The sequence below is a fragment of the Ornithodoros turicata genome, chromosome 8 (genome assembly GCF_037126465.1).
Source record: "Ornithodoros turicata isolate Travis chromosome 8, ASM3712646v1, whole genome shotgun sequence".
In the NCBI taxonomy this organism is placed as follows: domain Eukaryota; kingdom Metazoa; phylum Arthropoda; class Arachnida; order Ixodida; family Argasidae; genus Ornithodoros; species Ornithodoros turicata.
This window is the reverse complement of record NC_088208.1, coordinates 16,833,401-16,859,172: the sequence shown is the minus strand read 5'-3', so window position 1 is coordinate 16,859,172 and position 25,772 is coordinate 16,833,401. Positions and strand designations below refer to the sequence as shown.

Sequence of the window (25,772 nt, the reverse complement as noted above, 5' to 3'; positions counted from 1 at the left end):
AGCTTCTTTAGCTCGGCTGAATTTGATGTTGTTGGGGCTCTGGGCCCTTGGACACCCGACCATCAGTTCCACGCCATGCAGGCATTTGTGCGAGATTTTGCGCGGACTCCAAGTTGGTGGACACAGTGTGACTGACAGTGTGTGTGGACAGTGTGTGTGAGCGACTGACTGATGGTCTTAGTCACTCATTGTTCTTACTGTAGTTGGCCATTTTTGTTTTTCTAACTGATCTGGAGTATATCCGGCTCTCGTAATGAGTGCTTATTTCTCCATTTTTTTCTTTTCTTATCAACTCAACTAAACTCAACAACAATAAATGCATGTGATGACGATGACACGGGATGTTTCACCGCTGGAGTGGTGGAGTACCCCACCCATTACATGAGAGAGACCATGTGACAATGTGAGTGATATATGGAGCTGGAGTATACTGCCTTTCACTTTGTACCCCTCAATAGGACACCTTTCGATCATCATCACTTTCTCATCCCTTCCACGAGCGCAATGGGACAGTGTACCGCCATAACGGCGGGGAATGACCCAGCACATCATCATCCCATTTATGTGTATGTGCGTTTGTACACCTCATCCTGCGCACTGCTGACGAGGACCGAAATGGCAGTTCAGCTAACTGAATTATAAAGAGCATAACAAGCATAACCATGACGAGAATATAATTGAAGAAAATGTATTGTTTGTTTCCCGAGCAACAACAACAGCAACTTTATTTTGGTGATGATGGCCGGAATGTTTCATCGTTTCATCGCCAGAGGCGATACTCATCCCCGAATATCCCAAATAATAGACCTCTCCCTGTTTGTAAACAAATGACGTCATAGTGTTCGACAGCGCCACCAATTTGGTAGAGTTGAACCACGCTCGAAGCTAGGGGCGAACAAGGTCGCGCCCGAAAGCCACGGTCTTGAGGGGATTACGATGGTCCCGTCGGTCCAAAGCGAACAAATGCCCATTCGTGGAACCCAACCCTCCTCTTCCGATTTCCTTCGGTTTCAGTCTGTCTATAGCAACGCCATGATGACGTTTCTCGGGTAAAAAGGTCTATTATTCGGCGTATCGTTGCTAGCGCAGAGGATGTGACGAAGCTCTGTCTTCTGCACTGCCAAGCAGCACATTCCCCAACGGCAAGCCCTCCATCGCCGTCTAATACAGCTGGGCTGCAACACATTGTCCATGGCCACCCTCCTCGGTCCCGTCCCTCGGCCTACTCAGTGGGCCATCACCACAGCCCTGCTCCGCTTCTTAAATGACTCTGGCCTTGCGTCTGCCCTCTGACTGGACATTCTTGGAACTTTCCTTCGTGCCTGTACTGCACTGCACTGCGTACCTCTTTTTCTTTCATCTTTTCCTTTCCTTTATTTCTTTTGATTATTCTCAGTTCCTTTCTTCATCTCTCTATTTGTTTATTTTTCAGTTCCTTTCTTTTTCGGAATAGCAAGCTGGCAATAGCCTGGCTGACATTTCCGTTTTTTTTTTTACTCTATTAATAGACCCTGATGTTTCAGGGTTAAACCCGATTTTCCCCCGAATTTGCACCCCGAATTGAGGTTCACCTATCTAGGGTTAAACCCGATTTCTACCTGCAAAACTGCATCTAGGCTAGGCACCTCAAGGCATCGACATACTATAGTTGCTCACAAAATATGCGACTGCCCCTTACGTCTGGCACTCTGGATAAACGGTACAGTGAACGTTTATTCTACAATAATGCCCAATTTCTCCCCGAACTCAGTCTGATGGTAACTTTTCTGCCCGAATTTGCACGAATTTTCGACACCAATTTAATGACCCGATTTCTACCCTCCGAATTTGGAAAAATATAAAACCCGAAAACTTCAGGGTCAATCTATTAAACATATCCCCCCCCCCCCCCCCTCTGTTTGTGATGTGATGTGATCACGTTCCGTTTTTAAAGTGTAGGGATGAAACGCGCATGCATGAATGCGAGTGGTGACGCACCGGTGGTGAGGTCCGGCAGGAAGTTTGGCGCCTTGAGGACTGACGAACAGTTCCATCGGCGGTCGTGGAAGGCGTCCTGGCAAGCAGCCACGGCACGGCGAGTCGCCTCCACTGCGTGAGGCATAGCATCCAGTCGGGCCCGACACAGGCGGGCCTGCCGGCCTTGCAGACCATGATGTCGGCGGGCCAAGCCGCAGTGGATGGTCGCGTTCCATGATAAGCGGGTGGACCAGAGAGATCTGGAGAGGAATAGGAGCTGAGATTATGCAACATTGTGGACGCATTGTGCAGTCACTAGGCTGTGAACGTTCTGGAACTCGCGCTGTGACGCAGTTTAGGCGTCATGTATTTCCACCTCTTTGGCTTTACGGATCACGATATCTATGTGCGTGCTCCAGCATGCAATGCAGACTAGATTAGACCCATGCGGATTAGATTAGACCCAAGTAGCAGGGAGAAGTAGCTAGATAGTTGTCGTCTAATTAAGGTGTATCTATAATTTTGTACTTTCCTCCTCAGAGGTATAGGTAAAAGTAAGCATTTACCAATCCTTCGTTCCATTCGCCTGTCACTAGCCCATTTGTGTGCAACCACCAGATGGCTGATAATGTAATAACAACCAGATGGCACACTCTTAAAAATGAACTTCACCGCACAGCACGCTCCTAGCCAATCATCATCTCGAATGATATCGTTATCTTCCCTGATTTGTTGAAAACGGGAGGCGTACGCCTTTTTTGTGACAATTATGAACCGCATAAGTGTCACAAAAAAGGCGTACGCCTCCCGTTTTCAACAAATCAGAGCAGATAACCATATCATTCGGGACTACAGCTGGCTGGGAGCGTGCTATGCGGTGAAGTTCATTTTTTAAGAGTGAAGACGATGACATTATGCAGTACCGATTTGCCATGCACTCTTAAAAATGAGTTTCACCACATAGCACGCTCTTTAGCCACCCATTATCCCGAATAACAACGTTCTGGTCCCTGATTTGTTGAAAACGTGGGGCGGAGCCTATTTTGTGACACTTATGCTGTTCATAATTGTCACAAAAAAAGGCGTACGCCCCCCGCTTTCAGCAAATCACGGAAGATAACGATATCATTCGAGATTATGGTTGGCTAGGAGCGTGCTATGCAGTGAAGTTCATTTTTAAGAGTGTGTTCACAAGTGACCAGTGCGAGCTCTCGTCCTCCCTTTTTGATTCCGTGTTAGCGCTGCGAAGCAACTGTGGCTATGAACGGCGTATACAGACGTGGATCGACAGACGGAAAGAGGACAGCAGGAAGGGGTGGGAGACAGGGGGGGGGGATTAGTGCCCGTCCTGGGGCGACCTCAGGGGGGGACTGTGCCAACATCCGCCTGGCAAATCTGGTGGTAAAAAAAAGAGTGCAGTGGTAGGATTCGAACCCACTACTTCCCAGTCTTCACCACCACCATGGCTACTATACACTCTTAAAAATGAACTTCACCGCATAGCACGCTCCTAGCCAACCATCATCTCGAATGATATCGTTATCTGCCCTGATTTGTTGAAAACGGGAGGCGTACGCCTTTCTGTGACAATTATGAACAGCATAAGTGTCACAAAAATGGCGTACGCCTCCCGTTTTCAACAAATCAGGGCAGATAAAGATATCATTCAAGATAATGGTTGGCTAAGAGCGTGCTATGCGGTGAAGTTCATTTTTAAGAGTGTACACAACCTTGACTATGCTGCTGATCACCATTCCGTCTTTGGGAGCGATAGAAGAATCATTTTTGTAGCGGTGCCATTCACGGTCAGATTATTTCGTTCATTCATTCGTTTTACTACCTCAACTACCCCTTGTGGGCTGTTACATAAGGGGGTATATAGCAAACAAAAGGCTGAAGTTTTTCACGCAGCAGCAGCAGCACACACACAACGTGCACTTATAATGTATAAAATTCGAAATAACGTTCTTCTTTTTCTTCTCATTCTCTTTCTTTTAAAAGTAACGTTCTTCCCCACCTTGGCATCAGACTTCAGAATGGAGAGCAGAAACGAAATTCCTTTACTTCCATGGTCGTATTTGAGGCAATTTTTTAAAACGCATTTTGGAGAACGACAACATCTTTTTTTTTTTTTTCAGTACAGCATGACCTATGTCTGCCAAAGGAGATATTTTGTCTGATGAAAAAAAAAAAAAAAAAACAGAAAAAAAAACCCGTCAAAGTAATGCTCATGGTGAGCTTCACATTTCTTCACGTGCCCTTTCTATATTTAGGATGAATAGTTATTTGCCTCCTCTCCGTCTTACCCTGTGTTATCCTGCTATGCACCGTCGCTATCGAAGCTATGCCGTCGTTATATCCTACGCAACGTGCCATATGTGTCATAAACTAGTGATATGCGATGTCAAAGCACTGTACAGTCGAGTGCGGTTGTGGAATGCATCTTTAGCGTCGCTGGCAACGTTTTTCAAATAAAAAGGAAGAACAACGGTAGTCAGTTCGAAATGCAGTTGCTACTGCAAGCTAATGCAGAGAATCTATAGTAAACTTTTTACGTTCGATAATTAAGTGTCTTGCTTTTGACGATCTCTATTACCCTACACTTTCAGAAATGAATTGCACCGCATAGCACGCTCCTAGCCAACCATCATCGTAAGCCTCTTCTGTGACAATTATGAACGGCATAAGGGCCAGTTCTCACTTGGCGAAGTCTATCTTTTTTTTTTCCATTTCGTGTTAACGCCGCGAAACAACTGAGGCTATGAGCGGCGCAAAAATGTGGACAGATGTAGAGAGGACAGCAGGAAGGAGTAGGGGACAGGGGGTTAGTATGTGTCCTGGGCCGACTTCGGGTCTATCTGGTGAAGCCAGGATGAACGCCTGTCGGCTTGTAAACAGTGCCTTGTCTATATGTCTTCTGTCAGCAATTTCAAAAGGTTTTTGACATCTGACCTAGAATAGGTTACGAGGCGTTCCATTGATGCTAGGTGCAGACTTGTACGTATCTTGAGTACGTACTCAAAATACAGTATTTTAAATACTTTTTCCGGTATTTTAGTACTCTACTCAATACTTTTTGCGACAAGTATTTTTAATGTATTTAAAATACTTTTTTCGGTATTTGCTACTCAGTACTCAAAATACTTTCCTTCCTCGACAAGCCATATCCAGCACGCTTCCCGCCGTGCCGAGATTTTCAGCTCACTGGAATTTAACCCCCTTTTTCTTCATTTTCCTTTTTCGGGAATTCACGAATCTGTCATTTATCCTCTTGTACAATAGGTTGATCCCAAGCCTGGCCTTGCTTGTCAATAGCCAACTTCGTCAGAAAACCGTTCCTATTCATATTGAAAGGTGAAGCACCAGGGGATTAAGTACACGATAATCCCGGCATTTATTTCCTTGGTCATCAAAGCAATAAACATGTGCCAGAGGTTGAAAAACCCGAACCGACATACAGGAGGGATTATGAAGTTTTGGGTCAGAACACATCAACAAAGTGTACTTGGGTTCATCAAAGTTCACCAAACATTGCTTGACACCAAGACGTTGCAAATGAAAGATATGAATGGCTGATGAAGTTTATTCCCTTCATTTGTAAGGCCACGTTCAGAATACGCGTTTCACTTACTGCTAATACTAAAGTACTTTAGAGAGTAACTTAAATACTTCTTAGAGTATTTAGTACTCTACTCAAATTACTTTCAGTTTTGAGTATTTTGTACTCTATTTTAAATACTTTTTCCGTAGAGTATTTAGTATCTTATTTTAAATACTTTTGCACAGTATTTTGTACAAGTCTGGCTAGGTGCGCTACATCTGCTATACAGTGAACCCTCGTTATTATGACCATGGTCGTTCCCGAAAATTTTGGTCATAATGCGGAATTGTCATATTAACGGGGGGATTTGCAGAGGTTTCACGGCATTGTTCCCCAGGAGTATGGTCGTAAAGCGCGTATGTCAGATTATCGGGGGTCGTATTAACGAGGGTTCACTGTATCTCATCTGCAGTTTCGTTACCCTTTGTGCCTGTATGGCCTGCATCGTGGCGTGTACAGCCTCAACGGCGTTGAGACGCCCACCCCATGCATCATCATCCAATGTATGTGTGTTGTGGCCTCCATCTACTGCTTCCTTGTATACGCGATGAGAATGTCCCGTATACTATTAGCACCATACAGCCACTTCTCAAGGCTGATGTTATGGTTTGGAGACTGGCCTTTGAATCGCAATATATGGCCCGTTGCGCGGGGAGCTGGCGTGCGGCCACATACTGCATTGCAGGCTGCACAGGGGTGACACAAACCCGCCATTGTTGTAACTACCCTCAAGCGGGTGCCTTTGGCAAAACTACCATCTTGTCCTGGTCGCACGTCTTAGAAAACGTCATTTTAAGGTCATGCGATATCTCCGTCGTCATAAAGCCAAAAGTTGAACATATTTGGACAGCGTAAACTATGCGGATGCTTCTTTCGCAACATGGTAGCCCATTTCTAATTAGTTTAAGTACATCGCATCGGCTCAGTGAGTCTTAACGCGCGGTCTTCACCACGTCTTTGGAAGTCGTCAACAGTACGAGGCCTTATGTGCAAAACTGCACGTTTTACTGCGAGATTACGGGATAAAAGTAATTACCGTGATCGAAAGACATCGAAAACACCGCGCAGGAACAACAAACGCATTGTTTACAAACGGTTTGGCCACCGACAACGGACGTCGCCATCTTTAAGGTCACGTATGCCTTGACGTTTGCTGTGACGTGCGACCAGGACCTGTCCAGGATGCATTGCGTTTGCCCAGCATGCTTTCGTCTACGGAGCAATACATTGAGTGCCACCCCTGTGGCCAGCTGTATATGGCTACCAATTCCGCTATTGTCGACGCCGTACCATTCCTTCACTGTGGTGCTGTGGTACAACAAATGTAAACGCATACCCAGATGTCGACGTTGACCCATCGACGTCGACCGACGCATTGGAAGTTGCACATGGTACCCTGAGGCAGACTTTGCAGCTTTTTGATAACACGCTTTGCAGCGTCTTCTCTGGCTTGTAGAGTACACTCTTAAAAATGAACTTCACCGCATAGCACGCTCCTAGCCAACCATAATCTCGAATGATATCGTTATCTGCCCTGATTTGTTGAAAACGGGGGGCGTACGCCTTTTCTGTGACAATTATGAACAGCATAAGTGTCACAGAAATGGCGTACGCCTCCCGTTTTCAACAAATCAGGGCAGATAGCGATATCATTCAAGATGATGGTTGGTTAGGAGCGTGCTATGCGGTGAAGTTCAGTTTTAAGAGTGTATTTCAGTTAAATCCCCGGGCTAAATAATTCAATCATCAATCCGGACACCAATCGGAGAACTTTCTTTTTTAAAGGTATCTGTCCGATATCACCTACACTCTAAAAACAGAACTTCACCGCATAGCACGCTGCGCGCCAACCGTTGCCAAGGATGATAGTGTTAATGCTTCTGATTCGAAGAGAGACGGGGGCGTACGCCTTTTTGTGGAAATTTTCATATATCCAAATTGCCACAAAAAGGCGTACGCCCACCTCTCTCTTCGAATCAGAAGCGATAACCCTATCATTCGTGGCAATGGTTGGCTCACAGCGTGCTATGCGGTGAAGTTCTGTTTTTAGAGTGTATACAAGCTGCGCACCGTGTGAATGAGGAAGCGCTGATTATTTACATAAAAATTCAAATGAGTTTCGTGAAAAACATAACTTCTAAATCAGGACGCCGTCGGCATTAAAATGGTACTACCCCTTATGGGACCTTCGTTGGACACCTTTTACAGAAAAATCTGCATCGAAACGGGTCATTTGTTGAAAGTAATTAATTGGTTTCGGTTTACATATCTTTGTCGCGGCTGGTCGCAGTGAAGCGCAAAAGGACGCTTTTCCACTGCCTTATCCACCAATGAATGACGTGTTCTTGAGCTTACTTCGCAAAGGGGAGTGTTCAAGAAAACGTAACAGTGTCAGGCAGACTTCGCTAACCCCCACCCTGCTTATCTGACCGATATGCGCCTTTATGATTACACTAACGAAGCCCAGTTAATCACATAGTGCCTTGATATGCTTTCCACTAGCACAGCACTGGCTCAAATTTCTTTTCCTTCAGCACTCCCCGTTGCGAAGTAAGCTCCCAACCTCCCTGCCCCTCATAAACGACAAACAAACAAATACGATACGTAATTCATTGGTGGATAAGGGAGTGGAAGCGCGGCCTTTTGCGCTTCACCGCGACCAGCCGCTACAAAAATATGCAAGCCGAAACCAATTAATTACTGCAACAAATGAGCCGCTTCGGTGGCAGATTTCTTTTTTGCTAAAAAGTGTCCACTAAAGGTCCCAAAAGCGGTAGTGCCCATTTTAATGTCGACGGCGCCCTGCTTTAGAAGTTACCGGTCTTTTCACGAAACTCATTTGAATTTTTGTTTAAATAATGAGTGCCTCCCACTCATTCACACGGTGCGCAGCTTGTAGGTGGTATCGGACAGATACTTGTAAAAAAGAAAGTTCTTGGATAGGTGCATCCGTTCGCAAATTATTTAGCACGGGACTGAAACACCCTGTATGTGTGATTTTGTTTTCGACCGTGTGGTATGATATTGTTATTTATCATATATCGCCTGGTATGGGAAAGGATCAATTATTGGGCCGGGGGGGGGGGGTTGACGCGAAGAGTTCCCGCACCGGGTGATATACCTCGTGTAGCGGCGCCACTGGTCAGAACGAGCCGTCCTTCAGAATGACGTCTTTCTCTTTCCTGATTTGTTGAAACTGTGAAATGAGCGCCTTTTTCTGTCAATTTTCATATCAGTTAATCGATAAGAGAGGTGTACACCTCCGACTTCGAAGGAGAACGATGCCATGCATTCTGAAAGACGGTTTGTTCTGACTTCTGACCGTGTTATGCGGTGGAGTGCTGCTATTTCCTTTTTACAGTGTACATGCACTGTAAAAACGTTCACCCTATTACATGCTCCGGGCCAGCCATTGCGACCGTTACACCGCTGCCGTTGCGAGGTGGAACACCTCATCTCATCGTCATTCATGTAGTTGTTGTTGTTGCGACCGTTATCGCTACCGATTTGTGGGAAGAGAGGGCCGTACACTTTCTGTGACAGCTAACATAGCTGCGCAAGTGCCACAAAAAGGCGTACCCATCCTGTTCTGAACAAATCCGAACGATCTCATTCGAGACCATGGTTGGCTACACTCTAAAAACAGATCATCACCGCATACCATGCTCTGCGCCAACCATTGACAGGAATGATAGGGTTATCGCTTATAATTCGGAGAGAAAGGTGGCCCGTATGCCTTTTTGTGTCAATTATCATATATCCAAACTGACTTCCTTAAATGGGCAAGCGCAGAGGACACCGCGGCCATGAACGTAATCGGGACGTCGTCGTCAGCCAGGAACGTGTTGGTCGCACTTGCGAAAACAAAGCTTCTATGTTATTCAATTCTTACTCGCACATCAGCGTAAGAACCAATAAGTAACAAAACGAGCGTAACAAAATAACGCTTCTACGTATACACATACACAGTGCCATCCCCGGGCTAAATAACTCGAGAACGGGTGCACCAATCGAAGAACTTTCTTTTTTACAAGTATCTGTCCGATACCACCTACAAGCTGCACACCGTGTGAATGAGTAGGAGGCGCTCATTATTTAAATAAAAATTCAAATGAGTTTCGTGAAAAACATAACTTCTACAGCAGGGCGCTGTCGGCATTAAAATGGGTACTACCCCTTTTGGGACCTTCAGTGGACACCTTTTCGATAAAAATCTGCCACCGAAGCGGGTCATTTGGTGCAGTAACTAATTTTTTTCGGTTTACATATTTTTGTCGCGGCTGGTCGCGGTGAAGCGCAAAATGACGCTGTTCCACTCCCTTATCCGCAAATGAATTACGTGTTCTTGAGCTTACTTCGCAACGGGGAGTGCTGAAGAGAAAGTTTGGGCCAGCGCTGGTACTTGTAGAAAGCATGTGATGTCGAGGTAATATGTAATAAATTGTGTTTCATTCGTGCAGTGATAACAGAGAAAGGGCGCATATCAGTCAGATAAGCGGGATGGGGGACTGGCGAAGTCTGTCTGACGCTGTTACTTTTTCTTCAGCACTCCCCGTCACGAGAGGTTGGAAGTGAGATGCAATCCTAAGTACTTATATGTAGTTGCAGGAGGTATGAGAGATCCGTTGAGTTCGTATTTGCAGTTGTAGGCTCGTTTGGAGCGGGAAAGGGACATATGCACACATTTTGATACGTTAAGAGGAAGCTTCCACGAAGAGCACCATGACCTAATAATGTCAAGATCTCGATGAAGAGAAATGGAATCTGACGGGGTACTTATGTGTCGATACAGCACGCTGCCATCAGCAAAAGACGAGGTGACGATGAAACAGAATTTCAGCTATTTCCCAGGTCCATTTGTAAAAGGTCAGCTCCTGCACGTGGTGATCATTGTGCTGGTTCAGGGCTTTCAGAGTGCTCGATTGCCCAGGACTTTCACAATTTTTAAACATTTACGCCACTGAACTCCCCTTCCACACTCATATACTATAGGAACACCATTTTGTCGTTCCACAGGCGTTCGCAACTCGACAATGTTCACTTGATAGTAAACGCCCAAGTTCCAAGTTATATATATACCCTCCCTTCAAAGTGCCAGTCCACACTACAAAAGAGGCTTTGTCAGGCTTCTGTTGTGTCTGTTCTCGGCCTCCTATGTTTAATTACCTCATCTACCATGCACTACGTGACCTGGTTTAAAATACGCACTGGAAGTGCCTTGCAAGTTGTATTTAAACATGAAAACTTTAACTCCAAATAGTTACTTTTCGCGGTGCGTAAAGAAAATGTATGCGTTTCTGTCGTAACCTGATTTCATTCACAGGAGTGCCGACAGTCAAGATGTATTGTTCTCCCGCGACACTTATATGGTTCACTGGTTTTGACAAGATGGTCAGTCATTGATTAATGTACTACTGTCCGTGCCACACATTGGGCAATTAGGTAGCTAGCTTACACAGTCGCTGAGTTACAATTTTTGGTGCCAAACGTATCTCGTGACAGATACAGTTGGCAAGTACTTTACAGTTCATGTTTAAAGCAGCATGCAATAAGGACTCGAATAAGTAGAGATTATGCATGCTCGCACAAAACGCCCCTACTTTTAGTTCCTCTCGACTGCAATTACTCCCAATTTTAGTCCCCATAACCCCGACATTTACTGCCCAGGGCTGCAAATAACAACGCAAATTGTACCCAGCTTGTACTTCACAAGTTTATTTGGTCATATTAAATATCCTGAAGAGTAGCAGTACTTCGCAAATGGTCTTCGAGCTCTTCGTGAATTTGATGGAATAAAGCTATACAGGGAGTTTCAGTTAAATCCCCGGGCTAAATAACTCGCGAACGGGTGCACCAGTCGAAGAACTTTCTGCTCTACAAGTATATCTGTTCGACACCACATACAAGCTGCGCACCGCGTGAGTGAGCGGGAGGCAGGCATTATTTAAATAAAAATTCAAATGAATTTGGTGAAAAACATAACTTCTAAAGCAGGACGCCGCCGGCATTAAAATAGGCACTACCCCTTGTGGGACTTTCAGTGGACACCCTTTAGAGAAAAATCTGCCACCGAAGCGGGTCATTCGTTGCAGTAATTAACTGGTTTCGGTTTACATATTTTTGTCGCGACTGGTCGCGGTGAAGCGCAAAAGGACGCTCTTTCACTCCCTTATCCACCAATGAATTACGTGTTCTTGAGCTTACTTCGCAACGGGGAGTGCTGAAGAAAAAGTTTGGACCAGTGCTGGTACTTGTAGAAAGCATGTGATGTCGAGGTAATATGTAATAAATTGTGTTTCATTCGTGCAGTGATAACAGAGAAAGGGCGCATATCAGTCAGATAAGCGGGATGGGGGACTGGCGAAGTCTGTCTGACGCTGTTACTTTTTCTTCAGCACTCCCCGTCACGAGAGGCTGGAAGTGAGATGCAATCCTAAGTACTTATATGTAGTTGCAGGAGGTATGAGAGATCCGTTGAGTTCGTATTTGCAGTTGTAGGCTTGTTTGGAGCGGGAAAGGGACATATGCACACATTTTGATACGTTAAGAGGAAGCTTCCACGAAGAGCACCATGACCTAATAATGTCAAGATCTCGATGAAGAGAAATGGAATCTGACGGGGTACTTATGTGTCGATACAGCACGCTGCCATCAGCAAAAGACGAGGTGACGATGAAACAGAATTTCAGCTATTTCCCAGGTCCATTTGTAAAAGGTCAGCTCCTGCACGTGGTGATCATTGTGCTGGTTCAGGGCTTTCAGGGTGCTCGATTGCCCAGGTCTTTCACAATTTTTAAACATTTACGCCACTGAACTCCCCTTCCACACTCATATACTATAGGAACACCATTTTGTCGTTCCACAGGCGTTCGCAACTCGACAATGTTCACTTGATAGTAAACGCCAAATTCCAAGTTATATATATACCCTCCCTTCAAAGTGCCAGTCCACACTACAAAAGAGGCTTTGTCAGGCTTCTGTTGTGTCTGTTCTCGGCCTCCTATGTTTAATTACCTCATCTACCATGCACTACGTGACCTGGTTTAAAATACGCACTGGAAGTGCCTTGCAAGTTGTATTTAAACATGAAAACTTTAACTCCAAATAGTTACTTTTCGCGGTGCGTAAAGAAAATGTATGCGTTTCTGTCGTAACCTGATTTCATTCACAGGAGTGCCGACAGTCACGATGTATTGTTCTCCCGCGACACTTATATGGTTCGCTGGTTTTGACAAGATGGTCAATAATTGATTAATGTACTACTGTCCGTGCCACAAATTGGGCAATTAGGTCACTTCAAACTGACTATGTCACAGCTAGCTTACAGAGTCCCTGAGTTACAATTTTTGGTGCCAAACGTATCTCGTGACAGATACAGTTGGCCAGTACTTTACAGTTTATGTTTAAAGCATCATCCAATAAGGACTCGAATAAGTAGAGATTATGCATGCTCGCACAAAACGTCCCTACTTTTAGTCCCCTCGACTGCAATTACTCCCAATTTTAGTCCCCTAACGCCGACATTTACTCCCCAGGGCTGCAGATAGCAACCCAAATTGTACCCAGCTTGTACCTCACAAGTTTATTTGGTCATATTAAATATCCTGAATAGTAACAGTACTTCGCAAATGGTCTTCGAGCTCTTCGTGAATTTGATGGAATAAGGCTATACAGGGTGTTTCAGTTAAATCCCCGGGCTAAATAACTCGCGAACGGGTGCACCACTCGAAGAACTTTCTGCTTTACAAGTATATCTGTTCGACACCACATACAAGCTGCGCACCGCGTGAGTGAGCGGGAGGCATTCATTATTTAAATAAAAATTCAAATGAGTTTCGTGAAAAACATAACTTCTGAAGCAGGACGCCGCCGGCATTAAAATAGGCACTACCCCTTTTGGGACCTTCAGTGGACACCCTTTAGAGAAAAATCTGCCACCGAAGCGGGTCATTCGTTGCAGTAATTAACTGGTTTCGGTTTACATATTTTTGTCGCGACTGGTCGCGGTGAAGCGCAAAAGGACGCTCTTCCACTCCCTTATTCATCAATGAATTACGTGTTCTTGAGCTTACTTCGTAACGGGGAGTGCTGAAGAAAAAGTGAAAAGCATGTGATATCAAGGAATACTATGTGATTAACTGTGTCCGTGCGATCATAACAGAGAAACGGCGCATATCAGTCAGATAAGCGGGGTGTTGGACCTGCGAAGCCTGTCTGACGCTGCTACTTTTTCTTCAGCACTCCCCGTTGCGAGGTAAGCTCAAGAACACGTAATTCATCGGTGGATAAGGGAGTGGAAGAGCGTCCTTTTGCGCTTCACCGCGATCAGCCGCGACAAAAATGTGTAAACCGAAACCAATTGATTACTGCAACAAATGACCCGCTTCGGTAACATATTCTTCTCTAAAAGGTGTCCACCTAAGGTTTCAAAAGGAGCAGTACCCATTATAATACCGACGGCGCCCACTGCTTTAGAAATCATGTTTCTCACGAAACTCGTTTGAATTTTTATTTAAATAATCAGGGCCTCCCACTCATTCACACCATGCGCAGCTTGTATGTGGTATCGGACAGATGTTACTAAAAAAGAAAATTCTTCGGTTGGTGCATTCGTTCGCGAATTATTTAGCCCGGGGATTTAACTGAAACACCCTGTATAACTTCGCCAACTTAGCAATTTTCCACCCACAAGTAAGAAATGGTTATCCGTTCTTTCTTAGCAATTTGTGCCCTATGCACGTCGCATGATTTTATATCAGTCGACATATCACGGTTGACGGTTTAATTCAAAGTATTTTCATTCATGCACATGAATTATGCGCGTCGGACTGTTAGAACAGACGGTGAAGTGCAGTTCCCACTATGTGCATGGCGATGAAACTCGGCAATCATCTATCATAGAATAAAGTTGTTGGTGCCACTCTGTGACATTCATTTAGTCCCACGCATTTAGTTTCGAAAGGGAGTAATTTTTGTGGTAATGCATTTAGTCCTCAAAAGGTTAAAAAAAGCCCCTTTCCTCGACTACCAGTCTGTGACGTCATCTCCTCCGGCCAATTGGGAGGCGTGCGCCTTTTTCTCCCTTTCTTGTTGCGGTTGTGTTTTGCGCCGCGCCAGGTGAAAACGTGGGGCGGAGCCTATTTTGTGACACTTATGCTGTTCATAATTGTCACAAAAAAGGCGTGCACCTCCCGTTTTCAGCAAATCAGTGAAGGTAACGATATCATTCGAGATGATGGTTGACTATGAGCGTGCTATGCGGTGAAGTTCATTTTTAAGAGTGTACATCCCTCTACACTGTTAAAACAGAACTTCACCACATAGCACGCTCCTAACCAACCATCATACCGAATTATATCACTGTGTGCCATGATTTGTTTAAAACAGGCGGGAGGCGCCTACCTGGGACAGATTATCTTGTCCCAGATAGGCGCCTCCCCCCTGTTTTGAACAAATCATGGCACACAGTGATATAATTCGGTATGATGGTTGGTTAGGAGCGTGCTATGTGGTGAAGTTCTGTTTTAACAGTGTAGTTGAACAGCATAGTGTCACAAAAAGGTGCGCTGCTCACGTTCTCAACCGAGAGAACTGCGCCATTGGTGAGGATGGTTCCTCCATACCAGGAACAAAGCAACGAAAATATGGGTTCGGCTGGTATTGAATTGGAGATACTGTCACGAATTATCTCTCTTCGCTTTTTTTAATTTCTTTCTGAGAGGTCTATTCCCTGTAGTAGATGGTGCAACGTGGTATCCTCGCGACGCATCCCTCGCTCGCTCGTCTCAATCAGTACACCTTTGATGCAAACTCCAGGTCCCACACCCTTAAAAATGAACTTCACCACATAGCACGCTCCTAGCCAACCATTATTTTTTTTCAATTCAATTCAATTCATTATCATTTCATTTCATTTCATTTCATCATTCATTTCATTATCTCGAATGATATCGTTACCTGCCCTGATTTGTTGAAAACGGTAGGCGTACGCCTTTTTTGTGACACTTATGCTGTTCATAATTGTCACAGAAAAGGCGTACGCCTCCCGTTTTCAACAAATCAGGGCAGGTAACGATATCATTCGTGATAATGGTTGGCTAGGAGCGTGCTATGCGGTGAAGTTCATTTTTAAGAGTGTACCATACGAGATCATGGTTGGCTAGCAGCGTGCTATGCGATGACGTTCATTTTTAAGAGTGTGGCAAAAGGACCTTTTCGTTTCGCCGTCCACCTTTTCGTTTCAGCTTGGCATACACTCTAATCAAGAGTTTCACCGCATAGCACGCTTCTAGCCAACGATCATTCCGAAAGACAACGTCCTTCCCCCTTGATTTCCCGTTTTCAGCAAATCAGGGGAAAGAACGATGGTACTCGGGATCCCCGCTTTTTCTTTATCACATCACCATCATCATTCGGGATATCACCTATACCACCTATACATGAAATGGAGCTGCAGACGACATATGAAGTCACCACATATAGCTCCAGCTAACACCCAGTTAAGAGAAGAAGAAGAAGATCAAGATCATTCGGGATGATGGTTGGCTAGGAGCATTCTACGTGATGAAGTTCATGTCCCCTTAGAAGTAGGCCCAGGACCCAAATTCCCCCAGAGCGTTAGTCGTGGCGTTGACAACAGCGAGATCTTTCATTAGCACGACCACCACCACCACCTCATGTTTAAGAACGATTGCACTCACTTGTTGCTATAGAGTTGCTTATAGAGTTGCTATAGAGTTGCTTAGAGTTGCTATAGAGTTGAGTTGCTATAGAGTCAGAATCTTAGCAGGGCACTATATACAGGATATGAACCCTTCTCAATAGAATTTGTTCGTTGATTGACTGATTGAGTGAAAAAAAAATGAAGAAATACGGAGATGAAATTGCGACAAAGTCGGGACATTCCACTGCACGTGTAAAGAGAAGAAGAAAAAAAAAAACAGAAAAGGCAAAACAATTTTCGTTTCTTACAACACTTTTCTTCACATTTTCGTGACCTCACTCCTTTTTCCATTTTCGTTTTTAAACGTCATACCTCCCCCTCCTCGTATTTTCGTTTAGATGCCACAAGACAAATTACTGAAGACAAATTACTCGCGTAGGCATCAGGTACTCCGATGCCACATCCCCATTTTTTCTTTATCACGTCACCATCACCCTACTCCGATGCGGGGCTTAGTAAAAAAAATTACAAAGCTCAAGGGTTTGTCCATGTGCAGGTTTATACGAGCAGAATTTCACTTCCCGAGACGGTAACGAAACAGTAAAGAAAACAAAACTGAAAGGCTAGTGCCAGAAAAGTTAAACCATAATCGAAATATGTATAGATAGCGACGACATGCCCGTTGCCACTCCATGATATAGGAAACTTCAAACGGATACACTTCCATGCCTGACTTCAGTGACGTGCGCAAGTCAACGAAGCTAGGTACACTTATTGGAAACGACCCTAGCACATGTGAAAAGGCACAATCAGACTCTGTCCATCATGTCCCGATCACATATACTGCAACAATGGCATGTAATTCCAGAGCCTCTTTCCTAATAAACATATTCCCCCTCTGCGTTCCAAAACTCAAACGCCGCACTGATTCACCTCAAGGGCGTATATATTGCACGTTCAGATGGTCGTTTTAGTACAACTTAAGTTATCTTTTTTTGTATTAGTAAAAGTGTATGGGAGCGGTACTTACAGCCATTGTATTCCTAGGACGTAAGAAGATTGTAGCACGAAGGACAGCAGGATGACTTTCCCCAGAAGATGCCTCATGTCCATTTGTAGATCTGCGTAAGGACGCCTAACCACGGGGACAGCGCTAACTGATCAAAGTATTCCTGTCCGTCAGGTCAAGAATAGTGTTGCTTCTAGTCTTCGAGACCACAAATAATGACCATGATTTGCCATTTTACGCCGAAGAAAACTTCTACGACATCCAGGATACGTGCGATGACGTTCTAGACGTTTGCTGTCGGTCGTCAGTATGACTGGTTATGCGAGACTGTCTTCCTTGCTGTGCATGGTAGATGGACACGCAATTAAATTGAATTAACCACCGAGCACAGTGAGTTCGAAGCACACTTGGACAGGCACGCAAGTCGTCGTACGAAACCTCAAGAGCACATTACGTTGTTACCAGACTGCTTGAATCTCGACCAGCTGTCTCGTTACTGCTGTCCTGCGTCCATACGTAGGAGCCTAGAGGACTTCATTCAAAGGAGACTCGGAAGCAGGACTACGGTCTCAAGCATCACGAAGACAAAGCGCGAACACAATGTACATACGGCGGTACCACGGAGATCATTGACGATCACCGAAAGCAGGTGTCATGCTTGAAGACAGCTGGGGGCGCGAAGCAGACGACACGATCAGATAGCAGACGACACGGGGATAGCAGACGACACGGGGAATCAGATAGCAGACGACACGGGGGCTCGTAGGCGAGGCTTAGTGCTGCGTGGTACAAGATTCTATAGCATCCTACGGGCTACCGATGACAGAAGTGTGGAGACGCACTTGCAAGGAATAAGGTGTCATAAACGGGCAAGGACGAAACGTAATTTACCTGTGGGTGGTCGTGCAGATCCCGCCCAGAGCCCGCAGGGCGGCCAATGGCAGACGGGGCAAGGTGAAACATTCGGCGCTTCACGCCTAGCCAGACCAACGCTAATGGAAGACAGCAGGCGAGACTCCTCTCCGCCGGTATTTGCCCGCCGTGAGAAACGGAGTCGTTTGGGGTACTACACCGCGACGAAGCCGTTCTTAATAGGATGTCTCGACGGATACTTTTCTATTAGCGCTGTTGAGTCGCGGCCGACGTATATGGTCGGTCAAATTGCCCGATTGTGGCGCGAGCTTAAAAATAGTGAACGTGTTGCTGGTAAGGAAGGGAGGGGTGGACGGAAGTGTGTCAATACCAATTTCCGATCTCTCTGTTTGTAGGTTACGTCAGGGCGATTAGCCAACCGGAAATAAGGTGATGACGCTTAAGATACAGGACGGGGCATGTTCTCGCTCTCTGTTTTCTTTTTTTTTTTTTGTCTTGCGAAAGCGGGATAAAAAGTATAGATGAAAGACGTACTCCCTGCCCTTTTATCTGATTATTTTAATGTCGCGTATCTCTTGTATATTGCTTTTTGCGTTGTAATATCGCTTGTATATAGCCTGAAGAAGTGCAGTTTCATGCGCGAAAGTCTTGTAATGAATAAATAGATAGATGCTCCTAATCGTCTTGTTTTCACTTTTTAGTTATTTTGAATTGTTTTTTTGTGTGATCAGTAGCAATATTTGAATTACGACCTGCGGTATTCACAATGCATAGAATTTCGACAGATTGGACACGTAGAGTCGAAAAACGCTTTGCGCGTTCTCGCTCTTACCACGTATACATGGTTGTTATAGGAACTATAAGTCTCAACGGTAACATAACTAATACCTCACGTTTAGAAGCCTTGGCAAGCTTAAATATTTTTTTCCCTCTTCATCTTTTCTTTCTCATACAACAACAATCTTCAAGGGGACGTACAGTAAGTTGTCCCCCTGCGCGAACGCTATACTGTAAGCATCTGCAACTTATCATTTTGCTGTGTATAGATTGCGCGCGAAACTTGAAGGTGGACCAGGACTAGGTGGACTATTATATCCTCAACTGGCTCGGAAGGTATAGCCTCGGCGATTTATACCTCCCACATGGTTTATACGGGGTATATACACTCTTAAAAATGAACTTCACCGCATAGCACGCTCCTAGCCAACCATCATCTCGAATGATATCGTTATCTGCCCTGATTTGTTGAAAACGGGAGGCGTACGCCTTTTTTTTGTGACACTTATGCTGTTCATAATTGTCACAAAAAAGGCGTACGCCTCCCGTTTTCAACAAATCAGGGCAGATAACGATATCATTCGAGATGATGGTTGGCTAGGAGCGTGCTATGCGGTGAAGTTCATTTCTAAGAGTGCACGTTGGTGATGAGGAATAAATATGGTAGTCTAGTCCTAGTTTATACCTTCGTTATACCTCTTTTGTACCTTTTCTTCTAACAGTGTTCAACGAAATACTTGGTGTGGTTGCAGCAATGACGGTGCCGCGCGAACAGGAACAGGGTATCGTCAAATCGTGCGCTTTTCCTGGCCCCGCGAAACCAGAAAATGTACCACGTGACACGTGGCGACGCGAGCGCCTCGATTTAGGGGTTTCCAAGCGTGCCTAAGAACTACTACATAGCCGTGTTCAACATAAGAAGGAAAAGAAATCTAGTCCGCCAACTCTCAGAAATATTACTGCGCCGCAAATAGAATGACGGGACAAAGGGAGGTCACGGTCGTTCATCCGCCAGATAATGTAATCCATCACACACACTCTGCTTCCAGTGGCTGTTTAGCGCCGCAAAAATTGCCATTTTTGGGTGGTCTGACAAATACATTTTTCGTGGCTGACAGTATCACTTCAAAATATGTTGCAAAATAGGAAAATGCAGCCAAATGAATGCCGTATCGAATTATGCAAGTTTCATAAACAAAGCTATCCATGTATTTCCAAAATTAATCTTGGAACACAAAAAAATCGGCGCAAAGAACAGAAACATCATGAAGATACGCCAGTATATCTTGAACAAACATATCGACTAACAAATTCCAAAGTACACAAAATGTGGCAAATTTTGTCAGAAATAGTATCTGCAAATATCAACACTCTGGAACAAAAAGTTCACGAGTTGTGGAGACTGACGTCAACACCCATGTTCTTCATATAACTGAGTGGCAGAGCTTATTGAAGGAATAAAACAGAAATGTTCATCATATAATTTCTGCAGAAAACGTGAGTTCCATGCTCAACGTTCCTGTTTCCTGCCACCAGATTTCCCGCTACCATATTTTACTATTTCACTGCTTCTCCATCCCTCCTGGTTAGTTTTGAGACAGAAGGAACATCGATAGTGCATCAATACTGCAAGAAGTAGGAAGGGAGTTGCCTCAGTTGCCTCATCTCTACCGGTTCGCTGGATTTCTACCCATCTACGATCAACAGAGCAAGGTATACATGATACACACATTCAGGACAAAAATCTGATTGTGTCAGACCTTCAGAGTCGTTATTTGCGTTCTAATAAACGAAATCGAATCCAAATATGCTTCAAATGCAAGTCTCGCGCATTTGCGAAAGAGATCCGCCGCGGGAGATCTATACCGCGGCCTGATCGACTCCCTCTAAGCCCGCTCGGCGTCGTCAGCATCTTCCTCATCGCCATCCTCTCATGTTTCCCCAATAGCAATGGGGTAGCATTCTGCTCAATGAGCGGAAGTCATCATCGTCATCATGTATCTCTCTCTCTCTGTCCGCCGTGGGAACGCGACGCCGCGACGAAAATAAAATCTCCCCACTGCCTCCTTGGCGCAGAGTCAGTTTAATTTATTAAATCACCACCAGGAGGAAAATCTAAAAGTGAAAATAAACTTATGAAGTTATGAAAATGTGAAAAAAAATTATATATAAGTTATGAAAAAAATATAAACTTATGAAAATGTCACCACTTGTCCATACCAACTTCAGAGACCGAGTAGCGCCGCTCGTAAACCGTCGATCACCGGTGATCGACGTTCTGTGGGCGTGGTGGCGCTGCAGTATTTCTCCTGGCGCGCTATTGCGTCTCCCTGTCTTCAACGGCGTATGTAGTTGACGGACTATGTCAGGGGCAACTTCAGTCCTACAATTAGAACCGCCCACTCATCCGTGGAAGGCTCCAGCGATTGGCTACCGGCCTTTGCACGACGCTCCCGCTTCGCGATGTAGTGTCAGCCTCCCGTCGCTCTCCCCCCCCCCCCCCCCATTCCCCACTTGGCCGCGCTGCACTACAAACGCGCGCGCGGAGCGATTCTTGTGTGGGGGCTGGTTCAAATGTATGACTTATTTCTTTTCCTTCTTGGGTTGAACACGAGTACACTCTTAAAAATGAACTTCACCGCATAGCAGGCTCCTAGCCAACCATCATCTCGAATGATATCGTTATCTGCCCTGATTTGTTGAAAACGGGAGGCGTACGCCTTTTCTGTGACAATTATGAACAGCATAAGTGTCACAAAAAAGGCGTACGCCTCCCGTTTTCAACAAATCAGGGCAGATAACGATATCATTCGAGATGATGGTTGGCTAGGAGCGTGCTGTGCGGTGAAGTTCATTTTTAAGAGTGTATACATCCCTCACCTGCCGAGAAGCGACCTTCAGTTTCTGTACTTCAAATGGTCTCTTTCCTGCACACAACGGAGGTGGTCAATCGAGACGCGCGTGCGCCTCGTGCCACGCGGTACACTTTCGGATTTCGCGAGCGTTTTTTCTTACGCAGGAAAAAAATAAAATAAAATAAAACTTCACGCAACGCATAGGAAACGTGTAGGAAACTGTTTCTCGACACAGTCTACAACCTTCTAATTCACACCTTGGCAAGAAAACGAATAATTAAAGAGTGAGCTAATTAATTGCGTCCAATTCATTAATCGGCCACCACGAAAAAATGCAGGCGGCTGGAACACGCGGGTTCGCACAATATTCTGCAGCTCTCATTCGCCTATATGACGCCACGCATTCGGCGGGGCATTAGTCGTGAAGTTGCCCATCACGGTGAGGCTGTACCTCAAAATAAAGCGACCGAAATCCCCGTTGCAAAATAAACAGCTGGAAGTAAATGTTTAGTGGACCGCCCCCGATTGAAAATAAGGTGCTTAGAATGCAGAGTCATGCTCGGGAAAATGCCAATAGCTAACTTAGACTAACCTGTGAATATAAGCTAACCAACATACGTGTCCGCCCTGCTAAACGGCCGATAAAATGTGACTTTCATCGCTAAAATGGCTTCGACAGACGTCGAAAACGAGTGGAGCTGAGGGGTGAATTAATGATATCGAATTTTTAAACACGACATGTCGTCTTACGAAGCAATCGAGCAATTTCTTTGTTTCGAGACCGTGAAATCTGGACTTTCGCAACCGGGAATATCGAGGCCTTTCCCTCCGTGAGGCCGGCAGCGACGAGACCTTTCACCACCACCACTACCACCGTCGTTGTCGAGTCTCTCGAAAGGCCACTAGCACGCGGTCCGAAGGGTGCGAGACTGAATCGGCTGGGTACGGGGCCATTACATCCAACGAGCTGTTACACCCATCGTGTCGTTACATCCATCGATGGATGTAATGGCACGATGGATGTAACAGCTCGTTGGATGTAATAGCACGGTATGGATGTAACGACGCGTTGGACGTAACAGCATGATGGATGTAATGACACGATGGATGTAACGACACGATGGACGTAACGGCCAAAAAATCTGGGTCGCCATGGGGGCGATGGGAGGTAAGAAGGTCGACGGGAGGAGAAGCCCGGATTAGGAATGAGTTTTTGGATGTACCGGCGCGTTGGATGTAATGGCACGTTGGATGTAGTGGCACGGAATCCATGGGCTGCACGAGGGGCGGTCATTCTGTGCCCGGTGCTTCGCGTCTTGAAGCCCGCGTTTCTCCTGGCAGTCGTCGTTTTGTCTTCATTAAAGGGGCACTAAAATACAAAAACAACTTCTTCTCAAATATAAGCCCGTGTTTCAATTAGTATGGCGCAGGGATGGGCATAAACACATTTTTTTGGTATTTATAAACATAAATACAAAGTACTTTGTTGAAAGATATATTGAAATACCCTGCATCTGCACAAATACGTTTCAAAATGAGTATTTAAGTACGAAATATGAATACAGTATTTCAATACCATAACTACTACCATAAATACTGTGAGGAAGATGTGACTCAGAAATTACAGAAATAATGATGATCATAACAAATCAGCAAGGAACAATATATGTAGCATTTATTTGTTAGATTGTCGTGGCGATTTTAATATCAGAAGTTTCTCGAAGACTGCATCTTCTAGCTATCCTATGTTCGGCAGTGTACAACCAGATCCGCAAAGGAGAACACCTATCCACAGGTGCCGATAAAGAAAGTGTCGTATTAGATTTGACGAAGATGCTTCTTACAACAAGGTAGTCGGGACTGCAATAACAGTGGAAAACTCGCCATCTAAAATGGTTTGTCGCATGTATACGCGCTTGCGAAAACATCGCGAAATTTCGCGAACGGGTGCACCAATCGACGAACTTTTTTCTTTTACAAGTACGTATCTGTCCGATACCACCTACAAACGGCGCACCGGCTTATAGAGGCTAACCGTGAACTCCAATCCCATAACAATGACATGCGTTCTGGTTTTGTGAAAGGAGGTCACTGCTATGATGTTAAAGTGGCGTTTCAATCATTGAAATCTTCGACATGAACAAAGTATGACAATAAAGGTCGTCAAGCGCAGAAAACACAACGCGCACAGACACAACGCGCAGAAAACAGTATAGAACAATAGCATAATGTATTCCAAGGTGCACCTGCTCGACTATTACAACAATAACAACATAAAAATTAGAGCAGACGACAGTTGACAAGGTAAGCAGACGACAGATTAAAAGTTACCAAACGACACGCATTCGTTACCGGACGAAGTAGCATCCCGAGTTACTCCCAGTGGCACACGTCTATATGAGACAACACGAGCAAAGCGTACTGCTGCATAATTCCTTGCTTAGCAGACGACAGATTAAAAGTTAGCAGACGACACGCATTCGTTGCCGGACGAAGTAGTGTAAGAGCAGACGACAGATTAAAAGTTAGCAGACGACGCGCATTCGTTTTGGACGAAGTCCCGAGCTACACGCCGGGCACACGCCTATATGAGACAACACGAGCAACGCGTACTCCTGCGTAATTTCTTAATCTTTCCCGCACAGAGGAAGCATTCCTCGTATGAATGGCGGGAGAGAAGAGCATATTTGCTGTATGGGCGTCGTTGCAGAGCAGAGATCTGTTTTCTAACTACACCGTTTTTTTACATCCCTCCCGTCTACGAAAACGCGTTAGAACGTCTTCCTGGGGGCGCAATAGGTAGGAGGCCGTCAGTGTGCCGGTACACTTCAAAAGGAAAGGCTCGCGAACTGACGGAAATGCGAGGGAGAGAAAAAAGAAGAAGTCTCTCTTTTCTGAAAGAGGCGACGCTTTTGTGTTTCGTCCAGCGGTCTGCCTAATAATGATGTGTGGTAGTTCTGTAATCCTCTTCGGAATTCTGTGCACGCGTTGAGTGAGATGTTTTGATTGCTTGCCGTCCTCACAATCCTATTATATGAACTCAATGAAATGTAAAGACAAAAAACAAACAAACAAAACAGAAAAACAGAAAGAAAGAAAAGTGACGTGTAGACGTATACTGTATGCACACAACAATGTTGAATGGTCTTCGACAATGTGAAGTTGTAGGAACCTAAAGCAGTGAATTGTGATGCATGATATCAATACCAGAGCGCCGAACCGAACCGGAACCGAAACCGAAAACCGGAACTAACCGTTATTTTTATAGAGATAATATACTGAACCGGAACTTAACCGTAATTACTAGCGCCATCTTGGTGCTCAACCGGAACCTAACCGATCTAAAAACTTCGCTTACCTGTTCGGGTTGGTGTGTGCCGCCTGATATCTATCCTATCGTCTGGTGGCGACATCCGTTTTTTTGTGACATAATACTCGAGATCTCGCGGTCCATTCAGAAGGGGACACAACGGGGACACAAGGGGAACGGGACACACAAGGCCAAGGGTGAAGCAAGTTGTCCTCTCGTCGCCGCTTATAGAAGAAACATGTTTTGTCATTCCTACCTTCGAAAGTTTGCAGCAGCAGTGCATCGTATCAACATCATGTGGAGCATTAAAATCGTTGCCAAAGGACCACGACGTCCAGAAGGCTGCACAGCACTGCTGCTGCAAAAGTGTGCCGCAACTCGCCTATCACAGCAGTTCAGTCCGACAATTTGAACTTAATTGGAAGTGCCCCGGCCCTGGCGCCGGCAGCGGCTGATGCGGCACAGTTCGCTTAGAAGCCGGCCCAGGACGCACATTCCCCCAGGGCGTGAGTCGTGACGTTGCCCACATACGTGAGGCCGACAACGGCAAGCCGTATCACCACCACCACCACCACCAGCGGCTGATGCGGCGTGGCGTGCTTCTGCAGTTTCGATTTCAGAGACGCTGTAGACGATAGAGACGATTTGTAGACGCTGGCCGGAGTTGTGCCTGTCTGTCAGAACACAGACGCAAAGGCGAAAGGAAGCACCTAGTGACGCCGAGAAGG

The 25,772-nt window shown here is 45.3% G+C and overlaps 1 protein-coding gene across 1 annotated transcript in view; it reads right to left on the bottom strand.

Moving 5' to 3' along the window:
* The window catches only part of LOC135366547 (protein Wnt-11b-2-like), a 36,710-nt gene extending 18,654 nt beyond the window's left edge, over positions 1-18,056 (bottom strand). The window contains exons 1-2 of the mRNA XM_064599283.1: positions 17,251-18,056; positions 1,978-2,216 (exon numbers count right to left, since the gene is read on the bottom strand). Of these exons, the coding sequence (XP_064455353.1) occupies positions 1,978-2,216; positions 17,251-17,333 (322 nt within the window). The 5' untranslated portion in view covers positions 17,334-18,056. The remainder of the gene's footprint in view (positions 1-1,977; positions 2,217-17,250) is intronic.
* Positions 18,057-25,772: the final 7,716 nt, after the last annotated feature.